We start from the raw sequence: 12,923 nt of genomic DNA, 5'->3' as shown, positions 1-12,923 counted from the left end.
AACAACGGTTAGCTTCCATTCTCTGTATATGTGTTTATGTGCTATTAGGATATCTGACTGATATATATGGCATAAACATTTGTGAGCATGTATTTGGAACTTAAAGCATTAGACTTGCGATATTGAGACTGATCAACTTAATATCCTTGTTTGGTGTATATAGGGACCAGATGTAAACTCGCGGACGCGGTCGCGGGCGAGGTAGAGGTAGGACAGGCACCGTTACTCCTGCCCCTATAGGGACTGATCCAGTAGACTTTATGGCTGCCCAGGGAAATATGGTTGCAGCTATGCAGGCGACAGCCGAGGCACTGGGTAATTAGATAAACCAGGGGAATCATGGGAACAATAATGATGAGGGCGGTCCAATGACACTTGCTACATTTCTGAAAGTTCACCCTCCGACTTTTAGGGGAACCTCAAATCCCACTGATGCAGATAATTGGATTCAGGCTATGGAAAGGGTGTTACAGGCACAGCAGGTTCCTGAGGAGCAATGGGTTAAATTTGGAACTTATCAGTTACAAGGTGAAGCTCAGTATTGGTGGCAAGGAACCCGACGTATCCTGCAGCCTGATGGTGCTGCGATTCCTTGGGAGGTTTTTCGGACAGAGTTCTATAAGAAGTACTTTCCTAATTCAGCCAGAAATGCCAAGGAACTTGAATTAATGCAGTTAAAACAGGGACAGATGACTGTTGCTGAGTATACTAGTAAGTTTGAGGAGTTATGTCACTTTTCTCGTATCTGTCAAGGTGCTCCTGAAGATTTTGCTAAATGAAAATGTATTAAGTATGAAGGAGGTCTTCGGAGTGATATTCTGAGCTTTGTTGCCCCAATGGAGATCAGGGTATTTTCTGAATTGGTGAATAAGAGTAGAGTGGCTGAGGACTGTGTGAGAAAGGCAGCAGCAGAGAAAGGGAGTTTGAGGGTGCCTTTTCAGAGGCCTTCAGGGAGGAACTTTGCTCCGAGAGGTAGGAATTTCAAGCGTGGAGGTGTTGTTCCGCAGCAGACTCAGGATCAAGATAATTACAGAAGGTCGAATACCAATGCTAGTCAAGGAAAAAAGTTTGGGAAGCAGCCACAACAAGATCTGAATTGTCAGAAGTACGGAAGGTATCACCCTGGAGTTGCGTGCAGATTCGGACTTGGAGTATGCTATTCTTGTGGACAGCCCGGGCAAATAGCCACCAATTACCCAGAGAAGAAGAAGTATGAGACTGGTAGGGTGCAGCAGCCAGGGAGAGTATACACCACTTCTACCATAGGTGCTGAGGGATCTGAGACACTGATTAGAGGTAATTGTGAAATGGCTAGTAAAATCTTAAATGCTTTATTTGATTCAGGAGCAAGTCATTCATTTATTGCATTTGAAAAGGCCCATGAATTAGGATTGAGAATGGTGGTTTTAGGTTATGATTTGAAAGTATATAATGCTACTCATGAAGCTATGGTGACCAGGATAGGATGTCCACAAGTTCCCTTTTGAGTACAACATCGTGAATTTGTGCATGATTTGATTTGTTTGCCTATGACTGGTCTTGATCTCATTTTGGGATTGGATTGGTTATCCAAGAATCATGTTTTACTTGATTGTTCTGAAAAGTTAGTACAGTTTATGCCGGAAGGGTCAGAAGCACCGGTTGTGGTGAATAGTTACTATTTGAATTCTATGATAGTAAACTATTCTGGAACTGAATGTCAGGGTATTATGTTATTAACTGCGGGAGTATCAGGTGATGATCAGAGTTTAGAGCAGATTTCGGTTGTATGTGAATTTCCAGATGTGTTTCCGGATGATATTAATGAATTTCCACCTAATCGGGAAGTGGAATTCACAATTGAGTTGGTACCTAGAGCCGGTCTGATTTCAATTACTCCTTACAGGATGTCATCTTTAGAAATGGCTGAACTGAAAGCTCAGCTGGAGGATCTGTTGGGTAAGCATTTTATCTGACCAAGTGTTTCTCCGTGGAGAGCGCCAGTGTTACTGGTAAAGAAGAAGGATGGGAGTATGCGGTTGTGTGTCGATTATCGACAATTGAATAAGATCACTGTGAAGAATAAATATCCGTTGCCTAGAATCGATGATCTAATGGATCAGTTACAGGGTGCCGGTGTGTTTTCTAAGATTGATCTGCGATCCGGATATCATCAGATAAGGGTTAGAGATGAGGATATTTCGAAAACTGCTTTCAGAACCCGTTATGGTCATTATGAGTATACAGTAATGTCTTTCGGGTTAACTAATGCCCCCGCAGTATTTATGGATTATATGAACAGGATTTTCCGACCATATTTGGACAAGTTTGTTATTGTCTTCATTGATGATATTCTTGTTTATTCTAAGTCTGAAGAGGAACATGCTGATCACTTGCGAACTGTGCTGCAAATTCTGAGAGACAGGAAGTTATATGCTAAGTTATCTAAATGTGAGTTCTGGAAGAGTGAAGTGAAGTTTCTCGGCCACGTGGTGAGTAAGCAGGGAATAGCTGTGGATCCTGCTAAGGTGGAAGCAGTGATGAATTGGGAGTGACCAACTTCAGTGACAGAGATCAGGAGTTTCCTAGGTTTGGCGGGATATTATCGTAGATTCATTAAAGGATTTTCACTGCTCGCCTTACCTTTAACTAAATTGACTAGGAAGGATACGCCTTTTATCTGGACTCCGGAGTGTGAAGAGAGTTTCCAAGCATTGAAGCACAGGTTGACTACTGCACCTGTATTAGTATTACCTGAACCAAGTGAACCGTTTGAAGTGTATTGTGATGCATCTCTGAAAGGTTTGGGGTGCATTCTAATGCAGCACCAGAATGTTGTAGCATACGCCTCACGGCAATTAAGGCCGCATGAAATGAACTATCCGACACATGATTTAGAACTTGCTGCTGTTGTGTTTGCTTTAAAGATTTGGAGGCACTATCTCTATGGCGTTAAGTTTCATGTTTTCTCAGACCATAAGAGTTTGAAGTATCTTTTTGAGCAGAAAGAGTTAAATATGCGTCAGAGGAGGTGGATGGAGCTTTTGAAAGATTATGATTTTGAATTGAATTATCATCCAGGAAAAGCGAACGTTGTGGCGGACGCTTTGAGTCCGAAGTCTTTATATGCAGCTTGGATGATGCTACGGGAGGAAGAATTACTAAGGGCATTTCAAGGTTTGAATTTGGGAATTAGAGAAGAATATGGAATCCTGTGTTTGAGTCAGTTGCAGATTTCAAGTGATTTTAAATTAGAACTCCTGAAAGCTCATCGAGATAGTGAAGCGTTACGTAAGGTATTACCAGCAGTTGAGTAGGGAAAACAGTGGAGAGTGTCAGAAAGTCAGGATGGTTTATGGAGGTTCAAGAACCAGATTATTGTGCCTAATGTTGGAGACCTACGACAAAGTATCTTGAAGGAAGCTCATAAGAGTGGGTTCTCAATTCATCCAGGGAGTACTAAAATGTATCAGGATCTGAAAGCGATGTTCTGGTGGCCAGGGATGAAGAATGATATGGCATTACATGTATCTAAATGTTTAACGTATCAGAAGGTTAAGATTGAGCATCAGAGACCATCAGGGACCCTTCAGCCTTTGGAGATTCCACAATGGAAATGGGAGAGTATCGCAATGGACTTTGTGATAAGTTTGCCTAGAATCCGATCTGGTTGTGATGCTATTTGGGTGGTTGTGGATCGACTGACAAAATCAGCTCACTTTCTTCCTATCCGAATAAGTTGTTCAATGGAAGAATTAGCTCGAATGTATATTAAAGAGATTGTCAGGTTGCATGGCGTGCCTTCTACCATTATATCTGACAGGGATCCTCACTTTACATCAAGGTTCTAGGGAGCTTTTCAGCGTGCATTTGGAACTCAGCTAAGCTTGAGTACTGCGTATCACCCTCAGATAGATGATCAGTCAGAAAGAACTATTCAGACCTTGGAAGATATGCTAAGGGCTTGTGTTTTGGACCAGCCTGCGAGCTGGGATCGGTATATGCCATTAATTGAATTTGCTTATAATAATAGCTATCATGCGAGCATCGGAATGGCTCCATATGAGGCTCTGTATGGCAGAAAATGTCAGTCTCCACTATGTTGGTATGAAACTGGAGAAATGAGTTTATTAGGGCCTGAAATGATAGCTGAAACGACTGAGCAGATAAAGAAGATTTGTAGTCGAATGCTTATAGCCCAAAGCCGCCAGAAGAGCTATGCTGATCAGAGGCGAAAGCCTTTGGAATTCGAAGAAGGAGAACATGTCTTTCTGAAAATTACACCAACTACTGGCGTGGGAAGAGCTATTAAGACCAAGAAACTGAATCCCCGTTATATTGGACCGTTTGAGATTCTGAAGAGAATTGGACCAGTGGCTTATAGAATTGCCTTACCGTCGTACCTTTCGAATTTGCACGATGTATTTCATGTATCACAGCTTCGAAAGTATACCCCTGATGCAAGTCATGTTCTAGAACCAGAACCAATCCAAGTGAGAGAAGATCTAACACTCCCAGTAATTCCGGTGAGGATTGATGACACCAGTGTTAAACGATTACGAGGAAGGAAAGTATCATTGGTAAAAGTAGCTTGGAGTCGAGCTGGTATCGAGGAACATACCTGGGAACTCGAATCAGATATGCGAAAGGACTATCCACATCTCTTTTCAGGTAACTAGATTTGAATTTTGAGGGCAAAATTCTTTATTAGGTGGGTAGGATGTAAACCCCGGTTAAATTAGTAGATAGTTAGTTAATAAATTAGTTTTTAATAAGGAGGATTAGAAATGTGAATATTATATTAAATTAGGATAGAGCTCATTGAAACGAGAATTTTGTCACCAATTTCGAAGAAAACGGTCCAAAATTGGACCGAATGGGCCAAACCGATTGAACCGGGCCCGAACCGGGCTATCGGTCCAACCGGACCCACACTTTAAATGAGCCCGAAAGCCCCTTCTTCTTCATTTCACCAGCTGCAGCGTGAAAAGCCATAGGGAGAAGAAAATACTCCCGAACCCTTACGGTAACCTTCCAACCCCCGTAACTTCTCCGTCCGAGCTCCGATTGCTGCACCGTTTGCGGCCACGCGTCCACTACGTCGAGCTCTACATTTCTACCGAAACAATTTCACTGGTAACTTGTTTAATCACTCTCAGCCCTCTCTTTCCCCAATTTTTGGATTTTTGAATGGGAAGGTTGAGTTTCTTTGATTTTTGATGTTTTAAGATCCAATTAGCTTGAGAAAAACGTTCACTCATGCTTATGTGAAGCTTGGGTAAGGTGAGGATACGATAATTTTATTTTAATTTCATTAAATTTGAGCTTTGAGTATTAAATTGGGTATATATGTGTTATGAATGTGTATTAGGTTGAAAATAAATAATTGGAGCTTGAAATTGTGAATACTGGAACTTGGAGGAAGCGGATTAGTTGAGGTTTTGAGGGCTGTGTTCTTTTAGGAAAATTTTCTTGGAATAACACTTGGGAATCGACTAAGGTATAGTTTAGGCTTCTTGTATTTAATATATAATATTCTGTGAAAACTTAGGCTAGATGACCATAGGATAAGTTGGAATGCAGGTGTATGTTTAATATTTAGTAATTTGTCGATGAATATAATTGGTTGAAGTTTATTGGATAATTAGTTATTAATTTTGGATGGTGAATGTTGTTATGTTAATTTGGAGAGAATTATAGTTGAATGTTATTGTTGATGAACATGGTTGGTTTGGTGCTTGTTGATTAATTAATGATTCGGTAAATTATTGATTTGAGGTATTTTGTGTTAAAAGCCTAGGATTTGTGAACTATGACTCTTAGTTGAATTTTGGTTGTTGGATTTGAATCTTGTATGAGTTTAATTGTTGATCTGAGGTAGATTTTTTTGTGGAGATTGTTACGATAATGAGGAAGGGAATGTTGAATTGAAAAGAATGCAGGTTTGGACCCGAACAGGGTGGCAAAGTCCGAGTTTTAGAGGAGATGCTGCCGAAATTTTATAAAAATTAGAGATTAGAGATTTTGTTTATATGATTATTTAAAAAGATTTAGATTCAAAGGTTATATGGTTTGATTTAAAGTTATTAAGAAAATGAGCATGTTTTAAGTTTGATTCATTTAGAAAAGAATGAGTTATGTTTTGAATTGGAACTATTGATGGACGGAATGGGAGGTGTGATAATGAAGGATAAGGATTGAATATGATTGATGTATGATGATGAATGAAATGCGATTGAGAATGATTTTGATGTTGATGAATTATAATTGAATTATTTATATGGCTTATGAATTTGAATAATCTGAGATACGAGATTCCCTGTATTAAGTGCCGTGGCTTGCCACCACGTGTACCAGGTTGAAAACTCGATACTCTGTTGACCCTACGACGTAAGTGTGTGACCGGGCACTATATAAATTCCCGGGAATGTTACCCCCATTGAGTATTATTGATTATTTGAGAAAAAACTATGCATAGACTCTTGGGATGCACGTCGGGGGACAGTCTAAGTACAATTCAGACTTGTCGGGTTGGCTGGATAACCGACAGATGAGCCTCATCAGCCATAGGACAAGCATGCATCATATGCATATTACTTGAATTACTTGCTTGTGTATTAACTGGGTGTGCCTAAATGTACTTGCTATGTTAAATGTATATTTGTTATCTGCAGTACTTGTAACCTTCTTGTGCTTGCCTTTGTTTGTTTACTTGTCTGTGAAAATGCATGATGGAGTTGGAGGTAAGGAGGAATGGCAGAATGGGATTTAGATTTAAGGTTAAGTTAAGTTAGGTTTAAATATCCTTAGTAAACCACCTTTTATGGCTTCTGTTTAATACTTTAAGCTCTACAATCTGAGTGTCAGCGTTCTAAGAGTGCCTCTGGCATTCCCAGGACCTTATATATTATGTGTGTGGCACCTTTACCATACTAAGAACCTCTAGTTCTCATTCCATACTATGTTGTTGTTTTTCAGATGCAGGTCGAGAGGCATCTCGTTAGGCGTCTGGACTCTTGAAGCGGAGTGGTTACAAGGTTATTTTGTTATGCTATGATGTATATATATATATATATATATATATATATATATATATATATATATATATATATATATATATATATATATATATGTACTTAGTTTTCTCTCCGCATAACTTGTTCTTTTGATCCTCCTAGAGGTTTATGGAGAGACAGGATTGTGTATATGTACTTTTGGGTTTTGGATATGTATGTATATATATGTAAATATTCTCCGGCCAGTCTTGACTTCGCAGGCTGAGTTAAGAGCTTGTTATTTTGTATCTTTGGCACTCTATTCCTACTTCTGTTATCATATGTTTAATAGTTATGGTTTCCTTAGCACGCAGGTTAACCCGTTCCTTGAGCGTTGCACTTTTATTTTGAGATTTTGTTTCCACTTTTCTTCAAGGCTCCTAGCATATTATAATTCTTCTGCTGTTATATGTACTCATTTTATTTTAGAGGTCGTAATACCACACCACCTCTGTTTTACGGCTTAAGCGTAAAGCTTAGTGTGGTAAGGTGTTACAAGAAGAGCACAAATTTAGGGAGAGCAACTCTTGAAAGGAAAAAGGGGAGCAACACAAAAGCAAGTGACATCACTTAAAGAGAAGTTCCTTAACCTTATTCAAAATCAATCCCTTTGATCGATGTTATAATTATGTTTGTCATAAAGGGGAAGATTGTTGAGTTATGTATATAAATAATTTCAATTTGATGATGATAAACATTATGTTATTGGGCTAAACACCAAATTTGTTTTGATGGTTTTATTTAGTGTTGTAGGCCAAAGATATAAACATAGCAGCAGCCCAAAATGGAACAAAGAAATAGAATCTGCTATTGTGGGCAATATTTACAAACAAAGCCCAAATAAGAAATGACAAAGAAATCACATGGGTTTAGAGGTAAGTGACAAAATCCAAGCCCAAGGTACTTCATTCAAGCTGAAGCCTTTCAAAGCACTTCACAAGTGTGTTTCGGTTAGAATCAGAAAGAGGGAGAGAGAGTTTTTTCTTCTCCATTCATTCACCAGAGAAGAAAGAAAGGGAAAGGTTAAGCAAAAAGCAAAGGTCTAATCACCCAAATTAAACACATTTAAGCTAAGTCAGAAGTTAAAGGTGATTTATTTTCATTTGCATGCAATTTACTTTTTTCACTCCTTCTCCAACTCTCTGCTACTCCAATTTGGGATAAATGGAGAAAGTGATTTCTAATAATCACTGTTGTGAATCAAAGGCCAAAATTGTTTCTTAGGGACAAAGCTCTAGCTCAAGGGTTCAGATCTAGGTTTACCATTGAACAACTTTTTCATTGCTATCCAAAGATTTTCGGTCAAGCAAAAAGGCTCAGATTCAAATTTCCTAATTTAGGTATTAATTGAAAACAGTAAAATGGTAAATTGGTGAAGTACACAGCTCGAGGAGTTGACTTGGAAGAAAGCAACTCAGCAACATTGAAATAGATACAAAAGAAAATTTTTCTTCTTTCTGAAGGAGAAGGAGAAAAAAACCATTATCGGAGTTTCATAGAGAGCTTCCTGAGAAAGTTAAATATTTTTGGACAGTGCGTTCTAGAAAAAGAAGCATTCTGCCAAGATGAAAAACTCGATTACTGTTAGCTCAATCCGGCTAAACTTATAGCAAGAGAGGCTGTTGATGCATCGATCTCCTTCATGTTTTACAGTTTGTAATTTTATTTTCAATGTATATTTTTTTATAATTTCTTGAGTGAAAAAGGCTGAAAGTGAGAAATCAAGAAAAAGCCTATGAGTGATAAAAAGTTGAGTGAAACACTTTAGAGAAAAGTTTAGAGTGATTTCAGATTTCTTTAAGTTGGTTATTAAGTCTTGTGTCTTGTACCTGTGAGATACCCCTTTCTAAGTTGGGTTAGTTCTTAGAGTGAAGAGTTAGGTATTAGCATAACTAAGTCGAGTTGGGTTAGAACTTGAGAGAGAAAGGATTGAGTGAATCCTAAGTATTGGTGTATGTAATACTTTAACTATAGTGGAAATTCCACCACAACGACTAGATGTAGGTTGCATTGCACAAGGCAACTCAACGAAGATACATGCTGGTGTCATTCTTCTTCTCTTTCTCTAGGTTCTGTTTTCTAATATTTATGAGATAAAACCAAATTATCTCATAAAGTTTTTACTGCACAGTTCAGACAGATTCTAAGTAAAATTTTGCAAGTAAAGGCTAAATTTATTAAAGTAAATGAAGGCCATAGATTTAACCCCCTTCTCTAAGCCTTCTACAATCTTCAATACTATTTGCCTTATCCAAGTTCATGTAAGTCTAGTTGGGTGGTTGTGGATAAGACTAAGCCAAGAGGCTGCATCGAGTCTGATGATAAGACAGAGGGTCAGGAACTTTACCAGATTGATGACCAAACTCTTTCAAAAATGGTGGTTGATACCACTGAGCCGGTCACCTTCAGGTCGGCTGTTATGAATGATGACATCATTGACCTTGGAATAAATGATGACGCATTGCAACCAAGGGACGATGATCTTCAAGAAGAAGATGGGATCGATGGTGACAAAGAAGAGGAAGACAAGTTCGATTATCAGGAAACTACCTCAGAAGAAGAGAATGGTGAACCAGAGGAAGAAGATGAAGAATCTGAATAAGGTTAATGTAAATATAGTTCTATAATATGTATTTCTTTACAAAACTTTGAGAAGAATGTAATATAATTATCATTGTTTCAGATATTTCAGTTACCATCATTCCATATTTTTAGTTTACAGGTTTGATATTTCACAACAGGTTTAAAGCACTGTTTTAATTATTAATTACCAAGGTACATTATAGATGGACAGAAAAATATTATTAAAAAATAAAAAACACTACTGTTAGAATACACCGACGGTAATAGCCAGTCAATTTAAAAAAATAAAAATATTTTATGTTGGCATTACCATCAGATTGATCCGCCGGTAAGATGGCACGGAGACGTATGATATGGCTCCAACGTTACCGTCGGAAAATTTTTGATGGCAATGTTCAACAGATTCAGTTTTCTTACTACCTATATTCCGTCGCTAAATTCGATGAAAATTACCGTCGGACGCAAAAGTCCGCTGGTATTATGTTATTGGCAAGATTTATTTCATCAGTTTTTTTCATTTTCCTATGGTAATTCTGGAGGTACTCAGCAGTTTTCTTGTAGCTCTTTGGATATAAATATGATGAATGACTATGATAGGGTGATAACGGAACCAGCTACACCTGCAAGAAAAGATCACAATGACCCTTTAGTTGTGAATGTCAAAGGTATTGACAATCTGTATTTTGTGAGTTCATTTATTTGGTTTATTTTTTAAATTTTGTATTTGGTTGTAGACACTTTTACGAAGAAATCACCAGTCGCAAAATGATAGCAATTCAAATTTGCCATTTGAAAAAGAAACTTAGATGGCCGTGGGCAAGATCGAGATAACGACGCTAACTTATTTGTGAGGTTTCTAGGTCTAATGGCCCGTAAAGCAACACTGTGTCGAATTTCAATTAGCAGATGGGATATGATGTCTGAAGACAACAAAAAAATAGTAGAACTATATTGATGTAAGAATATACGCTTTAGATATTTTAATATTTCCTTTCATATTAAATTGGTTATTGACGGTAGTTATAAGTTGTTAGTACGCTACTTGTTTGTGATACTATATCTGCCTATGTTTGTTTCCTCCTATGCTTGTATACACTAATCTAATTTTTTTTCTTATATAGGAGCAAATATTAGAATATTTGCCTAAAGATCAAGAGCATATTACAGCTGAAGAAAGTGTTGGCTCATCTGAAGGATACAATTGAAAAGGTTTTTGGTGCTGAGAATGTATGGTGTGTGCATGATTTTAGTAGTGCTATATGTCCGGTAGGATTTGATAAGTCTAAACATGTTTTTGAGTTTGTAACTGGTAGAGTCTCCAACAACATATCTCAGCAACATATGATATATTTAGAGTAGCATGTTGAAACTATAGAAAAAAAGGTAGACGGATATAAAGAAACCAAAATTCAGTTTGCAGTTCTGCACAAATTTTTGTTATCAAAATACGATGATAAAGTGCCTACTCTGTCCAGTGACATGCCACATACTTGATTGGTGTATTTGACAAGTATTAGTTGAAAATTTAGGTATATTTACTTTAGAAGACCTTAGAGTTTCTTTTATTTCTTATTATATAAAAAATATAGAAGTTTAGACTTGAATTGTTATTATTATTTTATTTATATAAATAATAAATTTATATTATTATGTCTTTTTTTGAGTGCAATAAATGTCCAATTTGTGTATTTCAAAACTAACTTTTTGTTATTAATGTTATATATATAAATATAATTTTAATATATCAAAACTGTTTAATTAGTCACAATCAAATTATAATAAAGGCTACAAACTTTAAAAAAAATCAAAGTTAGCAAAGGAAAAATTTAATTAATTAGTACAAATTAGTCACGGATAGTATATAGAAAAACAGGAATTAGACACGAAAATAATGTGATTAAATAATTCGATATTAGCCATGAAAAATAGTGACTAAAAGATACGACCTGCACAAATTAACTACGAATAACATGTAATAAAATTATAATTTTTTATTTGATTAGAGTTATTTAATAACGATATTAAGTGTGAAAAATGATGTATAAATTATGACTCTTCAAAATTTTTGACAATATCTAAAACTAAGGCTCATAATACTAAAATTATGACAAATTAAGAATACAACCTTTTTATTAGCTATAAATGTTTTTTCGTGACCAATATTTGATTGTACAGTTTTTATGGATTTTAGTCAAGTTTTTTTTTCTATAGGTAAACCCTTTGTTTTTTTGTAGCTCTTAATTAAACGAATGAGAAAAAAAAAGTAGAATTTTTATTGTTGAGAAAGAAAAGGGTTGTGAGGAAGAAAGAAAAAAAACGTAAATCAATAATTATTGACTGATTTTAAAAAAAAAATATTGGTTAACATATTTTTAGAAATTAATTTATTAAGAGAGATTAAAATCATGATATACAGTATTTATTGATGCATGGCATATAATCCAGAAATGTGGATCTGCCATGGTCAGTAACCTGAAAAACGCAGGTTACGTTTTTCAGAGACTCCAAAAAGCAAAAGCTGCAAAATGCAGCTTCAGTTTGTCAACGAAGGCCAGCCAGAGGACAAAACGTTTTGTCTTCTTCTTTTTCTTCTTCTTCTTCTTCTTCTTCAACCTAATAAAATTCGTCATTCTCCTCTGTTTGCGTTTTTCTTCATTATTAATCTGCATTAAATTTAACGTAATAAGTTTCGTCGTTCTTCTTCTTCTTCTTCTCTTCTTCTTCTTCTTCTTCTTCTTCTTCTTCTTCTTCTTCTTCTTCTTCTTCTTCTTCTTCTTCTTCTTCGATCTACACTTCTAAATCGAAATAATGAATGATTCAACTTCAAATCAGTTGAATGAAAATGATTTGGTTTATTCTTTTGAAATGAATCATGCTGATGAGGTTTGGATTGTGCAATTTTGAATCGAATTGAATGGAATGCGATTGTTAGTTTTATTTGAATTGAATTTAATGGACGTAGGTATTTTTTACTCTGAATTTAGTTGAATTGAATTGATAATATCTAAATTGTAGACAGAGTTGTTTTGAATTTGGTTTTGTATAATGGATTATGTTTCGTTCACTAAGTACGATACAATTCTTTCACTGTGAGTAACTGTTCAGTTCGGTAAGCAGAAAGGAGTTTGAATTCTCTTTTCATACACCGGATTATGTTTCGTTCACTCATTATTATAGAGTTGTTTCACCATGAGCATGTGTTCAGTTTGGTATGCAGAAAGGAGTTTTATTAGAGGAATATATATAATGGTTCAGTTCACTGAGTACTATATAACTTTTTCACCATAATGATGCTTTCAGTTCACC

At 36.4% G+C, this 12,923-nt stretch overlaps 2 protein-coding genes across 2 annotated transcripts; both read left to right on the top strand.

The window, feature by feature from the left end:
• Nucleotides 1-368: 368 nt before the first annotated feature.
• LOC130950036 (uncharacterized) lies at nucleotides 369-1,487 on the top strand. Its single transcript, XM_057878602.1, has 2 exons — nucleotides 369-711; nucleotides 799-1,487. The coding sequence occupies exons 1-2, from the start codon at nucleotides 369-371 to the stop codon at nucleotides 1,485-1,487; spliced, it is 1,032 nt and encodes a 343-aa protein (XP_057734585.1).
• Nucleotides 1,488-1,529: 42 nt separating this feature from the next.
• Nucleotides 1,530-1,955, top strand: LOC130950035 (uncharacterized). Its single transcript, XM_057878601.1, has one exon. It carries the CDS (start codon nucleotides 1,530-1,532, stop codon nucleotides 1,953-1,955), a length of 426 nt encoding a protein of 141 aa, XP_057734584.1.
• The last annotated feature ends 10,968 nt before the right edge of the window (nucleotides 1,956-12,923 follow it).

Source organism: Arachis stenosperma, chromosome 9 (genome assembly GCF_014773155.1).
Source record: "Arachis stenosperma cultivar V10309 chromosome 9, arast.V10309.gnm1.PFL2, whole genome shotgun sequence".
NCBI classification, from domain to species: Eukaryota; Viridiplantae; Streptophyta; class Magnoliopsida; order Fabales; family Fabaceae; genus Arachis; species Arachis stenosperma.
This window is presented reverse-complemented; position numbering and strand designations above follow the sequence as displayed.

What these genes read in the sequence shown, in the direction of transcription:
- LOC130950036 (XM_057878602.1), top strand. Translation starts at nt 369, where the DNA reads ATGACACTTGCTACATTTCTGAAAGTTCACCCTCCGACTTTTAGGGGA. An exon ending in GACTGTTGCTGAGTATACTA is followed by an intron (nt 712 to 798) that starts GTAAGTTTGAGG and finishes TTAAGTATGAAG; the next exon opens with GAGGTCTTCGGAGTGATATT.
- LOC130950035 (XM_057878601.1), top strand. Translation starts at nt 1,530, where the DNA reads ATGACTGGTCTTGATCTCATTTTGGGATTGGATTGGTTATCCAAGAAT.